The sequence below is a fragment of the Falco naumanni genome, chromosome 1 (assembly GCF_017639655.2).
Source record: "Falco naumanni isolate bFalNau1 chromosome 1, bFalNau1.pat, whole genome shotgun sequence".
Lineage (NCBI taxonomy): Eukaryota > Metazoa > Chordata > Aves > Falconiformes > Falconidae > Falco > Falco naumanni.
In genome coordinates, this window is record NC_054054.1 from 43877553 (window position 1) to 43894900 (window position 17348).

Genomic DNA, 17348 nt, shown 5'->3' on the forward strand with positions numbered 1-17348 from the left:
CTTTATTTAGATGCACAGGTTTTAGCTATGCAAATCTAAGACAGTCTTAAGGCAAGCACTGCAGCTAACAGGTGTTGATTAGATAATCTGGTTCATTTGGTTCATTTAAAATAACGTATTTACCTTAAGCAAAAAGATCAAATGCAGAATGCTGAATCTGGCCTGGGCAAAGGGCTCCTCTAAGGGGGAAACTGCAGCAGAAGTTAGTCTGACGATGATCTGCCCCACTGTCCACAAAAGCTACTTTTAAGACTCAAATTACCACCAAATCTGGTATTAACAGCTCTTTATTTCAGTGTCAACAACACAAAAAGAGGGCTTGCATTTTGACATCAAAACCATGCAAAGCACCTATACACTGAGAATAAGATATTGAACAAGTGCCTCTCTCCTGCTACATGTGGAAAATTTGGCAGGAAGACTGAGTTTTCCTGTACGTTCTGCTCTATCCTTCCATAAATCAACCAGCTGTGAGGGGTGATAATTAACCTTCATTCCAAATCAAATAATTTGCCACTGAACAGTATTCCACGCTGCCCTAAGCTGCTCAAGGATGCTTCTGTAAACTTCATCAAGGACCCAGTTCTGCTCTCGGTTTAAAAGGACAAAGTCCCAAACACCTCCAGCTACAGGAACAGACTTTAATCAGAGGTACTGAATTAATGGTGAGCAGAATTTGGCTCAAAGGATGAATGTCTCCTCCATACACAGGCCCAAAAAAGGCCGTTATTAATGTCCCGGACAGAGGGATGTAGGGACCACCCTAGGCTCAGAGAATTGTCACGTGCACAGAGGACAACTAGACATCCCAGACTATTAAAAAACAGTGGTATAGAAAAATAAAAGGCAAAAAATATTGAACCAAAAAGGTTCCAAATAAGGCATCAGCAGGTCCCGACTGGATGTGCTCCCATTACATACATCACCCTCCCAGCCAGGGTGGTTAGGAACGATGCATTAGGATTGTGTTTCTGATCTCAATCACTAAGCACTATGAGCAACCAGAAGGGTTCAAGTTCTCATTGAAAAAGAAAAAAAACCAAACCCAAACCACAAAAACAAGGAGTATTCTTTTTGGTAAGTATTTCTTAGAAAATAAAATAAAAACAGTAAAGCAATTTTTTTAAATGATTCTTTAAAAAAAGACAACATTCCTGTAAAGTAAAAATATATATATATAGAAATAGAATATAATTTTTTGTTTTTAAAAAAGACATTCAGTATCATGTCAGCGGATTCTGATCAACTTCCCATCCGTCTTCTGCAATAACCGCTGCTTGTTAAGGCAAAACGTCAGGTTGGCACCATTACAACAGCTGAATCAAACTGGCCGAAGGCTAAGCAGAGCAGGCAGCACGCCGGCGTCAGCGAGGCTGCTTCTCCCGCACGCTGACCGAGCCATCCTCCATGCCAAAGTACACCACCTCTGCCATGTCGATGAAGAGTCCAGTCTCCACCACACCTGGGGAACAAGAGTTCACCTGCCTGTTAATGCCAGAGCCACCCCACTGCTTGAATCCTCTCCTCTGCCCGTGGTTTTGTTTGTTAAAAGGCACCAATGCCTCCATCAGAGGTTTGGAGAGAGGTGTCCAACCTGGGTGATGTTGCATCAGCTGCACAGGAAGCCTCTGAGAAGTCTTTTCCATGTGGCCACCCCTAGAAGAAACTCTCCAGAGAGTGAGAAACAACGCCTAAAGCTCCCCCCAACATTCATACCACCCCAGCCACCACCATTACACCACAACCACAAGCATGGCATTTTCAGCCATCTGAAGACCCATGGGAGCAAGAGGAAGCTACGTGCAGCCACAGGCTTACTCACTTTGCTTTAAACACATCTAAAACACTACCCTGATAGCTAACACTTCTTCAAATGCTAAGACTCCGCAGATCTGATGCTACCTCTGCAATTTGTAGCCCATTTGCCAACGTACTTTTGGTTGCATTTAATTATGGGGTGCTTCTACCTTCACAGCGATCACTGAGCCACAGCCAGAGGCCAGAAAGGTGGAAAGAAACGGAGGACAAGGGTTACCACAAGCGCAAGGTGGCCGGAGCCCTGCTAGCACCGCTGTATTTAGGCTTTACCAGTTCTGCTCATCCACTTCTGGGTAGGGAAGATGCTCTTCTTCCCCTTAGCAGGTCCATTTCTGAGCAGCAAATTGTGCTGAGACCATCTCCACACCAATACGATGGAACAGGTCTCATCATTTACTGCTCGTCTCTCAATGAAAAGAGATGCAAGGAAGAAGTCCTTGCTGTTTTGTTTGCAAACAGCATAACTGGCCACTGTTGCTTTCTTGCATGGAAACAGCTCTCATGATGTAGACATTTGTACAGCAATGGGCAGCAACCACATTAGGATATGGAGCACCACACCAGGGACAGCCCAGACCAGCAGCGGTCACCAGTTCATTTAGATCCGTCACTGGTTCATTTAGATGTGCTCCTGCCAAAGGTACAAACTTGCCATCTACTGCTGGCTGCCAGCAAATACAAGGTAATTATTCAGATTGCAAAGACACTGGGACAAATGAGGGCAGAGGTAGCATCCTAGCATTTTGCTCCTAGAGCAGGAAAAAAGAAAATGGGTGTATTTTCAGTAAGTCAGCCTTATATCAGCATTGAGGGAAGCAAAGCCACTGAACAGAAGCAACTAGAAGTTACTGGTGACTCTTCACCCAGCTTTCACCATGGCCTCTGCCTGCTCTTGTATTTTAACTGTGATGCCAGGACAATATATTGCTGCTTTATGGGGATGCTGAGGTTCATGCAGCAGGATCCCAAACTGTTCCTGCACGCTCTGACAATGCACAAACAGTGAGTGAAGGCAGCTGTGTTATGGACTTAGGGCCAGGCAGGTATCTGGTATAAACTCAAAGACAGAAGACACAACCGTATTCAATTCAATTCAAAAGCTGACCAGATTCAAGACCAGACTTTGCCAAGATAACCAGAAAGATATCCAGACGTGGCTCAGCCAGTCTGCCTGCTGATTCACTGAGGTCCATAGAGTGCCATTGCCCCTGGGCAGGCTTGGATTGTCCAGAAGCAGCTCCAGGCTGGGCAGCAGGTCTCATGCAGGGCAGGAGTCCTTGCAAGGAGGCTGTTTTGTTTGCAAACAGCACAATCAGCCATTGCTTCTCTCTTGCACAGCAATAGCTAGGACACACTGCACCCTCACACCATAGCCTGTAGGACTATGCAACGGTACTGGGATGCAGAGCTGTAAGCAGCTTCAGGAAAATACTGTAACCCAGTGTGAACCCTCCCTCGAGTCCACCAGTGTTTCCATTAAAAGTTCATCTCTAAATGGGCACAGGGAGAGTAAGGAAGAGCACAGGACTGGTGTGCCTAATGGGAAACGGTGTCATAAGTCATCCGGCATCACCCCAGGTTTTCACTACCATATGGAAATGCCACGTGGGTACAGTTGTACTAATTCAGCTGATAGATCTCTCAAGCAGAAACAAGTGTAGAGACCCATAAGAGGGCAGTCAACACACACACACAGGGCAGTAAACACACATGCACATTCCTGCCCATCCAGGGGAGAGCTCCCATGGTCAGGGCTGTCTAGCACGGACCCAGCCTTAGCCAGCTTTTGGTTTTTGGGTTTTTTTATCTAAATCACAGGCATTACCTGGTATCATTTTTATAGCGGTGTTCACTTCACTCCATTCATGAACCTTGTCAAACTTCCAGTCCAGGATGAAGTTCCCATTGTCTGTCACCACGGGGCCCTGGGAAGCAAACCCATTTGTCACCACCTTGTCTACTGAGCCCAGCAGGGACTGTCACAGCCCTCACCGGGACCACCCATCCCTGCTGCAACAGTTTAGAGAGAATCAACGTTCAAGTAAATCAGAGCAGCCTACAGTAAGCCTGTAAGTAAAAACATCACCCAAGGCAACTGCCCATTCCTCATTCTCCTGCATACAGATGATCATGCAGAAGCTGGAAACAACACTGCAATTTCACCCCTGCAACAGGGGGTCTTTTTTGCAAGAGTAAAGCTAGATTAACATCCTAAAAAGGCTACTGCAGGCAACAGAAGCCAAAGTAAGACCGCTCTGCCCCAGTGATAACAGCAAGCTGCTGGTTGCCGTGGGGAGGTTTTGGAGCTGAAGAACTGCTGGACTCCAGCATCCCAGATGCGCTCAGCACTCTCTCAAGGCCAACAGAAGGAGCAATGGGGTGCTTTCAACAGAGCAAAGGCAGCTGGGGCTGAGGGCAATGTGTTTTAGCAGCACCGAGTAGGGTTTGCAACTACACACGCCAGGAGGGACCAGCATCCTCCAAGGACACAGCTCGTGCTCTAGCAGCACCGATGTGAATACCCTGAGCGAGGCTGGTCTCAAGTTCACAGAGGACGACAAGTTTGCTTTTCTCAGGCATCAAATGCAACCTCCAGAGCCTCTTGGGATTAGACACATCAAAAACAAGTATTCAGCCTTCAGGCGTTAACTCCAGCCATTACTGCAGACAGCCTTCCCCTTCCCTTGCCACACACCATGGGCTGGCGAAGCCCTGCTGCCCAGGTCAGGACAGGACAGCGGCAGCAGAGACAAAGCAGCTTCAGTTTTAATTTAGTCTGGCTCCTTGTGGCACAGAGAAGCCTGGGATGGAGTGTGAGCTGCCCCTCCACTCAAGACCCTCTGGCAGTGCAGGCTGCCTTCCAGCGCCCCAGCATCCCCGCAGAGCGGCCGGTCAGGCCCGGACAGGCAATCCCTCCCCTCCCTGCTCAGGGATGTTTGCTTGAGGAGACATAAGCCAGAGAGGCTTTCAATGAGCAGCCTGAGCACCTAAACACACAGTTCATTAACCAAAGTATAATTAGGAGGAATTACACAAGACGCCACTCGCGGGAGTGAAAGCCCAGATTTAATTAGATGGAAGGCCAGACTGCTGGTCCTCCATTTGCCCACGTTCAGGTGGCTCCTCTGGGGAAGTGGGGCGGATCAGGGACACATACTGCTTTGCTAACAGCCATGCGCAGCTCCGCGGCACCTCCGAAGTTTTTGGTCAGGGCTCTGGTGACAGGGACGTAAGCCATGGGGATGACTTCAATAGGAATTCCCTTCTTCCATTGCTCCCCGAGGCTCTCTGATTTTTTCCTGAGGACACAGTTTGAGGTGGGATTAGCATCAGACAGTACCATTGCTAACACCATTCACTTCATCACATTGCCTCTTGCAAAACCCTCAGGGTAGGGCACAGCGGTCAGTTCACGTGTGCACACGTGTAGGAAGAACCAGTTTAATGCACGATGCTCAGTTCACTCATAAGCCGTTTTGACATGTTTTGGACAAGCAGGACACGAGTTGTTTTTTCAACAGCCCCGCAGCTGTATGTACAGAAGGGGAAATTTATTCAGTGCTGACAATCACTGAGCTCAAAAAGCAGCGCAGCTATTTCCTCACAAGCTCTGCTGACTCCTAAGCAGGCCTGCTGAGTTGAAAATTAAGAAAAAAAAGCTAAACTGAATTGCTGAAGCACTGAGAGCCAGGCTAATTTCCACCTATTCCTGCTCCCTTGACCCACTGGAAGGACAATAATAGCCTAACCTATCCAAATCACCCCACGGGACAGAGAGGTATAATGAATATTAATATTTTCACCTGTAATCAGCAATAACAATGAAGCATTTTGCATATCCTGCAACTATCTTCTCCTGCGTCAAGCAGCCACTGCAAGAGGCGGAAAAATAATTACAATAATAATAAAAAAAAAGCCAGAAAACATCAGACCACCCCTCAATGTGCCTGATGGCCTTGAATTCCAGTCCCCTCCATCATATTATTGCTGGGTTTGGTGCTGCTGTTGCCCCATGCCAGGGCTCCTTCCCCTGCCTCACCACTGTATCCTCCTTGTCCCTTGCACACACACCTGGTCAGAAGCCATGTCCCACCACAGGGGCACGCACAGCCCCGCACAAGATCCCCTCAGCCTCTCCAGCCCACCCCAGAGGCATCTGCAGCCAGAAGAGGATGCTCAGAGGCCACCCGCCACCAGCACCATGTGCAGACAGACGGACAACAAGGCTCACCCGCCACCTTTGATAAGGTTGAGGTCAGAGTCCACTTCATCTGCTCCATCGATGGCAACGTCGAGCTATAGGAAGAGGAGAAATTTGGTGTGGAAGCTCTTCCTGTGTGGCATCCAGCGCTGCTCTTGGCACAGCTCGGGAGGGCATCAGGTCCCAAGCAGCAGCCAGAAACATCACTAGAGCTGAGACCACCTCATCACCAGCCAGAGATGGGCATCTGCTCAGCCACCCAAGGACGCCAGCTCCCACTAAACCACAGGCATTGTGACAGCAGGAGAAAGAAAAGCCAAAACCAACTGCTGGCCTGCAGGCACGTCACTTCAGACCCTAGCATCACTTAAGGACCAGCACACAAGCAGGGGCCTCCCAGGGAAAATCTTGGTGACATTTCAGCAACACAATATCCCTGTCTTGGGCCAGCAAGCATCAGCCTGGAAGAGATGCCAAACACCTCGAGGAATCAGCTCGGCAGCCTACCTGCCATCTAAAGGGACAACACTAAAACAAAACTAAGGCTTGGCAGGGGGGAAATAAACTAAACTAGTTCTCACGCACGTTCTGCAGTGCGGCTGCCTGAACTCTGGTCCTCAGAGGAGGATGAGGAAGCCTCATGCTTTCATGAAGGACCAACTTAGAGGAAGGTCAGGTGAGGGCTCACCTCCGCAGTCCCACTTACCTCTGGGTGTCGGTCCAAGTCACTTAGCGTTAAGCCGTTCTGCAGGATCAGCTGACGGGCCTGCGCACCAAGAAGACAGCAAACACCATTTACCAGCAGCAGAAAGGAAAAACAGGCTCGTGGTGTCATTCCCCTGGCAGTTGCTTCACAGCTCCACCTTGAGCTGGCAGAGAGGCTGCAGCCAGCAGCGGGAACGCACAGCAAGGAGAAAATGATGCCTCCAGACCAGATTATTTTAATCCAAGGAAAACCCTGTTGCTGATTTGAACTAAAATGCTCAGGTGGTGCAACAGGACTCCTGGTTTGAGGTCTCTCAGTACTAAATAGAAGAGGCCCCATCAGCTTGGTGGGAATCACTTGTATCTAAGCATTAGAGCTGACATGGGATTTTTGACTCCCGTGTTTTTTCAGCTTGGACATCATTCTCCCTCACACCCATCCAGCCCCTCCAATTTCTTTCAGCTGAAAAACGGGAGCAAGAAAATGAAATCTTTACATCATAGCAGTGCAGGAATAACAATGAAAATATCTTTCATATTGGAAAGAAACAACAACAAAAAAAAAAAAAGGCAGAAAAAGAAAAACACGAGTCATGGGAAAAGTGTGGGAAACCTCCTGCAACAGCTGTTTGGTGGCTCTGATCTACTTTTACTGAAGTGGCCATGTATTTCCCTCTAGTGGCAATGGAACACAGAGCACCCCGTTACCCTCCACTCACTCTGTCAGTTTAAACAGGAGCTCAACCTTACAGAACCTTCAATTGCTTCAATTTTCTGTTACAGATCATCACCTGAGTGAGACCCCTTCCCTGCACAGACTCTGCTCGCCTTCTAGCTCCAGCTAGACCAAGAAATGCCAGTGTGATAGCCTGGATCAACTGATTGCCCTGAATTTTACCCACTAACGCTAACAAAGAGCATCAGTTGCACGTGTTGGCACCCCATTAAACATTAAGAAGAGAGCAGGTGGAACTCCTGGCAATGAGCTGTAGTTGGAATCGTTTATCGTAGCATTTCATAGCATGCAGTTTTAACACACGTGGGCTGTGGGCTCTCGATCTGTGCACTAAGATTGCCCTAAGGACTCACAAAATAAAAAGAATAAAAAATCGGTGGGTTTACATTCATCACACAATGTCCACGTAAAAAGGTTTTGAGGACCTAAGAATCGAAAGCATTGAAAAACACCATGCTGTACGTGCAAGCCAGATCCTGAACAGGCTTAGAGTCAGCAGTGTGGGAACGAGGCGGCTCTCTTCAGGCTCTCTGTTGCAAGGCCATGGGAGCAGACCAGCAGGAATGAAAAGCAGAGCTCCCACAACTGGGGGGAAAGCAGCAGTAACTGCGCAGCACTTGCCAAGAACAGTATCGCTCTGTGCTCTCGGCACACGTCCGGGTGAAAAGAAGAAACAACACACAAGCCAAGGGACAGATACTTACCCCGGCTCTAGCTTTACTGATGGTGATGGAATAACCCAACCTGACAAGAGGGAAGGGAGGAGAATAAAAGCCCACTGAAACCAATTCTTCCTTCCCAGTGAGCTCAGCCAGCCATTTACACATGTACATAGTGAAAATAAGACGCTGTTTTGCTGACCTGCCAATGCTTCACTTGGAACTGGCTGAGGTCTAAGAGACTGCAAAAGACAAGAGCACGTATCCCCATGTCTGGGGGATTTTGGCTCCTCCAGGTTTACGATCTATCCATTCCCTTCAACAGCAACCTTTTTGTTTTACTGGTAAGAAACTCTGTAGTGTTACATGAACTGTCCCAACATTTCAAGGCAGGACAGGCTCCAGCCCATGTTCCCTACACGAACTTTATCAATATTGCCTGTGAGACCTCATCACTCAGAGCACTTTTCCTACATTCAAATGGGACATTGTGTCTCAGGATGGGGATCATTTCAGACAGATCAAAGATGGACTCTCACCACATTCTACACATGCAACAGAAAAAGATACAGGTTAAAAAAGGAAAAAAAATATCTAGTTTTTATTTTTTGCCCTTTGCAGCAGTTTGCATTACACCCCAGTTGGCCACTGGTTGTTTGCAACAGCTGGGAAAAGAGAGGGTTTTATCTCCTCACACTCACACTTAAAGAACATCCACAGGATAAGATGATGTTAAGTTTTCATAAGATTTTAGGACAATTCAGGTTGGTCTCTATCCAACCGCCAGGTCAAAGCAGGGTCAGCTCCCACCTTGCTCAGGGCCTTACCCATTCAGTCTTGGAAACCTCAAAGGACAGACTCTGCACAGCCTGCTTCACTGCCCTCAAGGTAAAAAGGCTGTCACAAAAGTACAGTCCCAAGGTCCACACCAGGACTGCAAGAAGGACACATGCCCAATCCCTAGAGAGGGGCATCAGCACCCAGCCTCAAAAACCTCACAGGTGGTCCCTGTCATGTCACCTCTCCCTGCCCAAAGGGGACAAGGTAACAGCTGCTCCTCTGCAGCATGTTCCCAACTCAGGGAATAGAGGCAGAGAGACCAAAGCCAGTTGCCTGAATGCATGGAAGTAGCTCAGAAGCTTCCCCAGCCGCTCTGCACTTAACTAACCACCAAGCCATGTTCTCCCTCTCCCTGCAAACTTCTCAACAGTTAGCTCGGTATGAACCAAATCCTGCAAATGCTGTGCAGCAAAGGAAAGATTCAGCTGATTTTTCTTATGCAATTTCTTGTAAAAGCCAGCTGATGCATTTTAAGTTCCTCCTGAAAGCACAAGCTTGCTATTATTGCTTGCAGCGTGATTTTTACAGCTTCTGGGGCCTGATACAAAGGAGACCAAGTGTCTCCAGTGAGTTTTGTCTTACAAGGCCAGTTCACCACTGAACAGCATTTTTTTTGCAAGCGGGATCCAGAGCAAGCCATGCACCAACACTGACATAACCAGAGCTACCACCCTGGTTCAAAACACACCTCCTAGCACTATGGCATCCCTGCAGCTCAGGTCAGGGTGACACAGCACCATCACTGCCAGCTTCCTGAGGTCCATCTGCAGGCTGCACCATGACTGCTTTCACCAGTGCTTTTAGTGAACTCATGCCACATTGAGCCAGTCCAGAGTGCAGCGTGGTGGCCTCCTGCAGCCAAAGAGACCAACCCCTGCATGAGTGTCTGGACTAGCAAAAAGTCAAGGAGGAAAGCACTTACCTGAAAAGATGTAGGGATGCAGACAATTGTCAGGTTCTCCTCTTTAACCCGCTCAGCTGTAGGAAAAAAGGCAGAAGCCTCTGTTTGTTCATTGCAGAAGGAAAAAATGCACCAACTTGCACTTCAAGAAATCTCTCTTCAGAGCAGCCCCTCTGAGTCACTGCAATTACTTGCCTTGCAAATAACTCAGTCATGCTGAAAATGCAAACAGGTGCCACCCTGCACAGGCTAAGGCTCAGTTTCTAGTCAAGAAATTGTTTAAACACCCACCCACCCTAGCTCAGCCCAAGATATCGTGAGCCATTAACCTTTGTGCCTCCAGCAGCAGAGGAGCACCATCAGCAAATTGTCACCTGGGAAATTAACCCCACTCCCCTCTCTCACTCCATTAAGAGAGTTTTTTGCTGCCCTCCTTGTAAACAGAGATCTCCAGCAGCTGCCTGAAAGGTTTTCTGGCTTGTTGCCGTGGGGACACAACATTCATTTATTATAGAACATTTAAATATATGGATGGAAAGGACTAATAAAACATGTATTCCATTAAATGGAAGGAAATATTTCCTCCCCAGGTTAACCTCAAATGACTAAAATCTATTACTAAGATATCATTACAGCCAAAATTTATTTTAGTAATTAGGGTATTTCAGCATAAGCCAACAGCCTGAGAGTCAGCAACAGCTCTCGCACCACAGCAAGCACAGGGGCTACATGCTTCAAGGTAACACTGCTGCTGGAAGGGCTGAAGATGCAATACATGAGGCTGTGTGTTGTTACAAGCCACTTCCCAGTTTAACACATTCCGTAGGTGTGAGAAGTCAGAATTTGCAGCCTGGAACAGGCACTCCACTTTAAATACTATACCCATTTGTACAGAGACTGATTCTGTGTTAGAGCCAGGAGTGGTTGTGATATTCAGCCAAACTCAGAAAGCTGAACCGCAGCTCTCAGGCAAATAAGCGTATCACACACACGGAGCGTGGGGCGAGGCAGGTGCTGAGGGCAGGCACAGCACCACCTCTGGTACTCCCCTGCAGAGCAAAGCACTGGGCTGTGCTCACGCTTCAGCCCCACACAAGCCTTCCCAGCCACACAGAGCCACCCAGGTGGGACACACTGAGCTCTGCTTCCGAACGGGACACCCCCTCTTCATCCAGGCAAGACCCCCAAGAACAACAGGGCTGATCCTGCTCTCCCAGCCCACTGCAGCACTCACAGCTGCTCTGTTCTGCGTCCAAGGACAGCGAAACAGGATGAGGCACAGCACCTCCACAAGCAGATCTGCCCTGGGGCTAAGAGTGCCCTGCAAAGGACACTTTAAAGTTTCTCTGCACCCTCGGCAGTGAAGCATGAGGATAATTACCCTCATGTTCATTTTGCAAAAATGTATTTGCCTCGCTTGAGTATTTTGCTGAAATTTTCTGAATAACACCTTGAGTGAACTCGCACATGAGGCAAGCAGGTAAACCTAGCTGTAGGGTACAAAAAAAAACACCCAGCAGGATTTCACATTCCAGATTTTCTGTCCACCACAGCAGGACCCTCAGCGTGAGTAACATGATGTGAGCAATCAGCGTCAGCTCCATCAAAGGGGTTAACGGAAGCAGAGCAGCTGCATGGCCCAAAGCCACAAAGCAAGTTGGGACTAGGCAGAGCTGGAACCAAACAGAGGAGTTCGCTCCAGTTTGTGGTGGGTGCCAGTAAAGCGCTTTGCCTGGCTGGATGGGGAGAACAGGTGGCAAATCATTACCTCCTCAGGCCTCCCTATGCAATAAATTTAGAGCACAAGACCCAGTTTTAACCTTCAGCTTCAAAAAGGACACAGCAGCAGCAAACAGACCCGACACATCAGCTCTACGTCAGCATCCGAATTATTTAGGTTGTTTTTCAAGTACTTGGGACAGCTGGACAAGGGGGCTTTCTGCAGCGGGAGGGCCACGGAGGGGAGCATCCTACCTAATCGATGCACTGCATGGACAATTGTAGAACCGCTTCCGATCCCAAGAACTTGATTGTTCTGCAAATCAAAGAAAGATGGAGAAGAGCTGTTACTGGGGACTCGGCACAAGGGCTGTCCACATTTCCCAGTAGACTCGACATTACAAACACATGCAAGAGGAATCCTGCCCAGAGATGCACGCCAACACACAATGTCTTAGTGCACTGCAGGCAAGGAAGGGAACACACTGTGCCAGCAAGGACATGACCACTGCCTGCGGCTAAGGGATTTTAAGCAACTCACCCTCTCATTAAAGGACATGTGCTTGCTAATTACCACCATGGTCTGAATCTCAGGGGTTTCAATGCACACTCACTGGTGGTTGCTGGCACTCCATGCACCCTCTCCTGCCGGAAAGCTGGGAGTTTCAGACAATACCACAGAGGAAGAAGCTGAAACAACCTCAAGATAACATCTCCCAAGGAAGCCGCACAGTAAAAGCATGGGTTTGCTGCCAACCATATTGTTAGTAAACGGTACAGATGCATCAGTAGCCAAAGCAAAGAGCACAGCAGCTGTACATAGAGCACAATAAAAAGCGCTCTCCAAAACAGAGCATATAACTGCCTATATGAGAGCCCAGCAACACACCTGAAAGATGTGTGAGCCTGGCAGCACACGCTGAAGAGGATCGTATTTTAACCACAGCTCAGCCCTGGCCTTCCTCTGCTTATGGTCTGGTTTAAGAAGGATCGCTACTGTCTCACCCGTAACACAGGCACGCTTCTAAAAGGTGCTGCAGGCTGAGGGTGGATGGGTGCAATGGTGTTACCTCTGCAAGAGGATGCTCTGCAATGTAAATCTCTGTTTATTATCAGCTCAGTCTCCCACCCACTGAAAGCTACCTGCAGCCTCCTGCACACTCCATTTCCACAATAATTCCCATTCTCTGGACAGGATCCAAAGCTTCAATTGACTTAAGGAGGCCCAATATCACTACAGACATTTCAGACGAGAAAGACTTGAAGGCAGCCAGAGATGCAGGCACAGAGGAGCTGTTGTGCATTATCTCTCAGACATTAGACAGGTCTGAAGCTCCTTTTCCATGTGCAGCAAATCCCAGAGTTCAGCAGCTGTGGAAAAAGCCACACCTGCAGCACTTCAACCAGCTAACATCTTAGCAGCAAGCAAGCTTGCCAGGAAAGGTGGAACTCAATACAGGTCACAGTCCCCTACGATAAACAATTTCCCTCGCTTCTGCAGGTGAAAAACAAAAGCTCTCCAAAACCCAGCGCGCAACCAGAGACTCGGCTTATACCCAGCCCTCACTAACCACCGTGATGCTGCATAAGATGGGGAAAACAATCTATCACAGCCACATGCCTGCAGCTTGCCAGAAGAAACCCAATAGCTCCCAAGGTTTCTCAGTTTCACCCGCCCAGCAGGTGAAGCCAAGCACAGCCAGCCAAGGAAGCAAACCTGTGTGGAGGCTGGCAGGACACGGGCAGTACCAGTGCTCCCGAGAGACTTGTTTCAACCTGGGAAGAGGCAGTTTCTTCTCTTTGCCCCCATTTCTATAGAACGGGACAGCTTCTTGGAGCAGATGGATGCCCTAAAGGGATGGGGAAAGCCTCAGCAGCGGCCACTCCACTGTAATGAAGTGGGATGAGCTCACAAAGGTCCCAGCCCCTCCCTGGCAATAAACTTGAAGGCATTTATCAGTTTTGAGAAGTTAAGCACCCTCTCTTAGGCGGTGGCAAGACTTTGGGCTAAGTGGGTTTCCCAGAAAAAGTTTAAGCCAGTCTAAACTGGTGCTGTCACAACCCCTGCCTTACTGCAGCTTCCACCTGTCCCTCCTCAGCTCCAACCCCAGCCAGATCAGGGGCAAAAAAAAGCCAAAAAACATCTGCTATTCAAAACAAGGACAGGGCAAACATTGGTGAGAAGCAGAGCATAAGGTCAGCATGCAAGGGGCAGGTCCATCTCACAGCACCAGGGAGCAGCATCCCATGCAAAAAAAAAAAAAAAAAAAAAAAGGCATTTTGGGTTGCTTACGCACACCCCAGCAAACAACCATGGCGCTGAGCCACAATACAGCTGAGGACCCACATATGGACTCTGTGAGTGGAGTCAGCAGCAACCACAGCATTTTCTCAGCTAACCCAAGGAACGAGAGATGCTGCCCAACGTTACAGATGCAGACACAGCAATGCACATTGAATAGGTACCAGCAGCACCACAGGGGCTGGCCTGTCTGGGCCGGCCCAATGTAACCCAAGACTAGGATTTCCATGGGCAAAAAGCAGGAGATAAATACAGCACAAAGCCCGAAGCTTCCTCTTACTAATGCTCAGTCCTCTGGGCAGCAGGACTTACAGCTCTCGCCCATCTTTTCATTTCTAACAGAGGCACTTAAAGGACCTGCTTTCAGAGTTGTTGTATAAACACAAAGCCAGCTCTCCCCAAGCAGCTTATGGCTCTAAAGCCCCAGGTCCTGTGCCAGCCCACAGCCCACGGCTTCTGAGGTTGGCCATCTCAGTGTCCACTCCAGTACTAGGGAATTCTGCTCCTACAGCTGCCTGGAGACAAGTGCTTTGGGCAAACACACCAATCTGGCTTTAATTAAAAAAAAAAAAAAAAAAAAAAAGAGAGAAAAATGTTCTCCTCTCCTAGCCCCTCCATGTACCCTCAGGTTTACATCTGCTGCAGGCTACACAAGAAGCTGCTGTGCTGGCACACCGAGGAATGGGCATGCAGGAGGACGCCAAAGCAAGGAGCCTCATCTAGTACCAGCACCAAGCCCCCCGTGCCACGGATTTAAGGCACAGTTAGGTAGGAGATATTTGTCCAGCGCAACCAAACTGTGAAGTCAGTGGCATCTCCCACTTGTCCCTGGCGCACAAGGAAGGGAGCCTGCAGCTTTCTGAAATCACATCGCTCCCTCCATTAACAGCAATAGCTCTAACGACAAACTCAAAACTATTGGTGACAAGCAGCTGAGACCATCGAACTTCTTGGTGGTGACTCTAACCTGCTTCTCCTTCTGGCCAACCCGCATGACAGGCGTTGCAGTATTACCACAGACACTGCCTGTTTTACTTAACCAGTGTCGCCAGCTGGGCACTGAACTTTGATCAGCTGGGATGTGGCCAAAAACATTACCCAAAGTTTGTGTGACCATACAAACACACAAAGGACAGCTATTTCACTAGGAAAAGTCCAAAATTAAGAGTCACATTTTACCCCAAATCAAAAGCCCACCCAGCTGGCAATAACCCACAGCAGCGGCCGTGCTGTGGCTCCGCACCTTGCGACACGAGTCCTTCCTCCTGCAACCCCTCAACGTGCCACTTTTGGGGCTTGCTTTGGGTAAGAAAGGGGATTTTTATGCAACTGCCGGTCCATCCCCCAGGCTCCCCAACCCCACAGACTGCTTTTGAGTGCACTGGCCTGGCAGGGGGTAGGTCTCAGAGAGCATGTGGCTGTACAGACTGCTCAGAGGAATGAGAGGCTGCAAAACAAGTGAAACCTTTATGGGACATCAGGGAAGCCATCCGTAACTGAACCTCAAGACGCTAACCCAGTGTGGGGGAGTGGGAAGGAAAAGGAAATTTTTTTTTCCCCCAACTGCCAACGTCTACCTTCTTGGCAGCGCCTCTACACCCGTTTCATCACTGCTGTTGCAAAAGGGCTTGCACTGCAAACATTGCGATAAACTACAGCGTGACTTTAACCGTCGATCTTCCAAGTGTTCACGATCAGCCTGTGCCAAATTTCAAGCAGCTCCCGTCCTATTTGACCTTCAATGAGTCGTTTATAGCCCCTTGCTGCACTTGCCTCCCTACAGAGGACAGGATGCAACCCCCTGGTTCGGGGCTGTTGCTCCTTGCTTAGCTGCTCAGAAACGGGGAGCAGCGGCAGAGCACCCTGGACTCGGAGCAGAACACGGTGTTAGCCTGAGCTCCCGCCACTGCCCAGCTTGCAGGAGGGTTCATGGTTAAAATTTGGAGGTGCAAGATGTTATCCCAAACTCGGTGTGCATCGTGCTGAGCCGGGCAAGGCAGGCAGCTGCTGCCTGGGAGGCAGGCGCTAGGCAAGCATGGAGATGGGAAAAGAAAAGTAGTTTTCTCCCTTCTCTCCAGGCTAAAGAAGCACACATCAAAGCGAAGGAGGAAGAGGCTTGGCGGGGCCCATGCATGCACCCCAGGGTCCCTCCCTGCACCCCAGGACTGTCCATACTCCAGGAGGGGGGGGGAGTTGTCCGGGCACCCCACAACCTGTCCATGCCCCTCGAGGATGCTCCGTGCACTGGAGGGGCCCGGCACCCCGGGACCACTCTGTGTACTGGGGGACCCAGCACCCAGGAGCTGGTCCCAGCACATCAGGACCCATCCCTGAACTGGGAGGCCCTGTACACCCCATGGTGGTTCCATGCTCTGGGGGGTCCCGGCACCACAGAACTAGTCCCTGCACCCCGGGGCCACTCCGTGTACTGGGGGGCTCCGTGCACCTCATGGTTGCTCCATGCATTAGGGGGTCCCGGCACCCCAGAGCCAGTCCCTGCGCCCCTGGACCGCTCTGTGTACTGGGGAGTCCCGGCTCCCAGCACTCCGGAGCCGGTGCCTGCAGCCCAGGACCCGTCCCTGCACTGGGAGGCTCCGTGCATAGGGGGTCCCAGCACCTCAAAGCCGGTCACTGCACCCCGAGACCACCCGGTGCACTGGGGAGTCCCGGCACTCCAGAGCCCGTCCCTGCACCCCGGCGCCTCTCCGCGCACCCGGGGGTCCGCCCGTGCACCGGGAGGCTCCGCGCCTGGCGCGGCCGCTCCGCGCCCCGGGGGGGTCCGTGCCCCCTGCCCCGGGCAGGGCTGGGGTCCGGCCGCCTCACCTGGACGTGCTTGTCCACCGCGGCGCAGGCGGCCAGCCTCTTGGCCTCCTCGGCCATGGTGCCGCCGCGCCGCCCGCCGGCCCGGGCGCGCCTCCCCGCCACCGGCCCCGCTCGGACCCTCCCCGGCGGCCGGGTAGCCAGGGGCGTGCTGCGGAGCGGGCCGAGCCGGCCGGGGAGCCGCATGCCGCCGCGGCCCGCCCCCGGGGGGCTCTCCCGCACGGGCTGCAGGCTTGGGCCGAGCCGGCTCCCTTCTTCCTCCTCCTCCTCCTCCTCCTCCTCCTCCTCCTCCGGGAGGCTGGGACTTGTAGTGCGGCGAGCCGCGGACTACAGCTCCCACAATGCACGGCATGGCATGGCCTCGGCACGGCATGGCACGGCATGGCGTAGCGTGGCATGGCATGGCATGGCATGGCACGGCATGGCACGGCATGGCATGGCATAGTGCAGCACGGCTCAGCACGGCAGAGCAAGGCATGGCATGGCTTGGCACAGGATGGCTTGGTGTGCCCACTCCACCCACTGCACTCACCTGACCCACAACCCCAAAGGAACTTGTTATCAATGTATTTACATGTGTGTGTATACATATATATATATTCATATCTATATCTTGTGTTTGCCGGGGTTGGAGTGGCCGAGGCTTT

The 17348-nt window shown here is 50.5% G+C and overlaps 1 protein-coding gene across 1 annotated transcript; it reads right to left on the bottom strand.

Annotated features, from left to right (window-relative positions):
• Nucleotides 1-269: 269 nt before the first annotated feature.
• On the bottom strand, nucleotides 270-16950 carry RPIA (ribose 5-phosphate isomerase A). The gene is made up of 9 exons (XM_040591306.1): nucleotides 16705-16950; nucleotides 11835-11895; nucleotides 9882-9937; nucleotides 6726-6785; nucleotides 6050-6114; nucleotides 5622-5690; nucleotides 4976-5117; nucleotides 3644-3743; nucleotides 270-1462 (listed from the first exon to the last, which is right to left on the bottom strand). The coding sequence occupies exons 1-9, from the start codon at nucleotides 16885-16887 to the stop codon at nucleotides 1365-1367; spliced, it is 834 nt and encodes a 277-aa protein (XP_040447240.1). The 5' UTR covers nucleotides 16888-16950; the 3' UTR covers nucleotides 270-1364.
• Nucleotides 16951-17348: the final 398 nt, after the last annotated feature.

What these genes read in the sequence shown, in the direction of transcription:
- RPIA (XM_040591306.1), bottom strand. Translation starts at nt 16,887, where the DNA reads ATGCGGCTCCCCGGCCGGCTCGGCCCGCTCCGCAGCACGCCCCTGGCT. An exon ending in AACCTTATCAAAGGTGGCGG is followed by an intron (nt 5,691 to 6,049) that starts GTGAGCCTTGTT and finishes CGCCTCTTGCAG; the next exon opens with TGGCTGCTTGACGCAGGAGA. An exon ending in ATTGTTATTGCTGATTACAG is followed by an intron (nt 5,118 to 5,621) that starts GTGAAAATATTA and finishes CTGTGTCCTCAG; the next exon opens with GAAAAAATCAGAGAGCCTCG.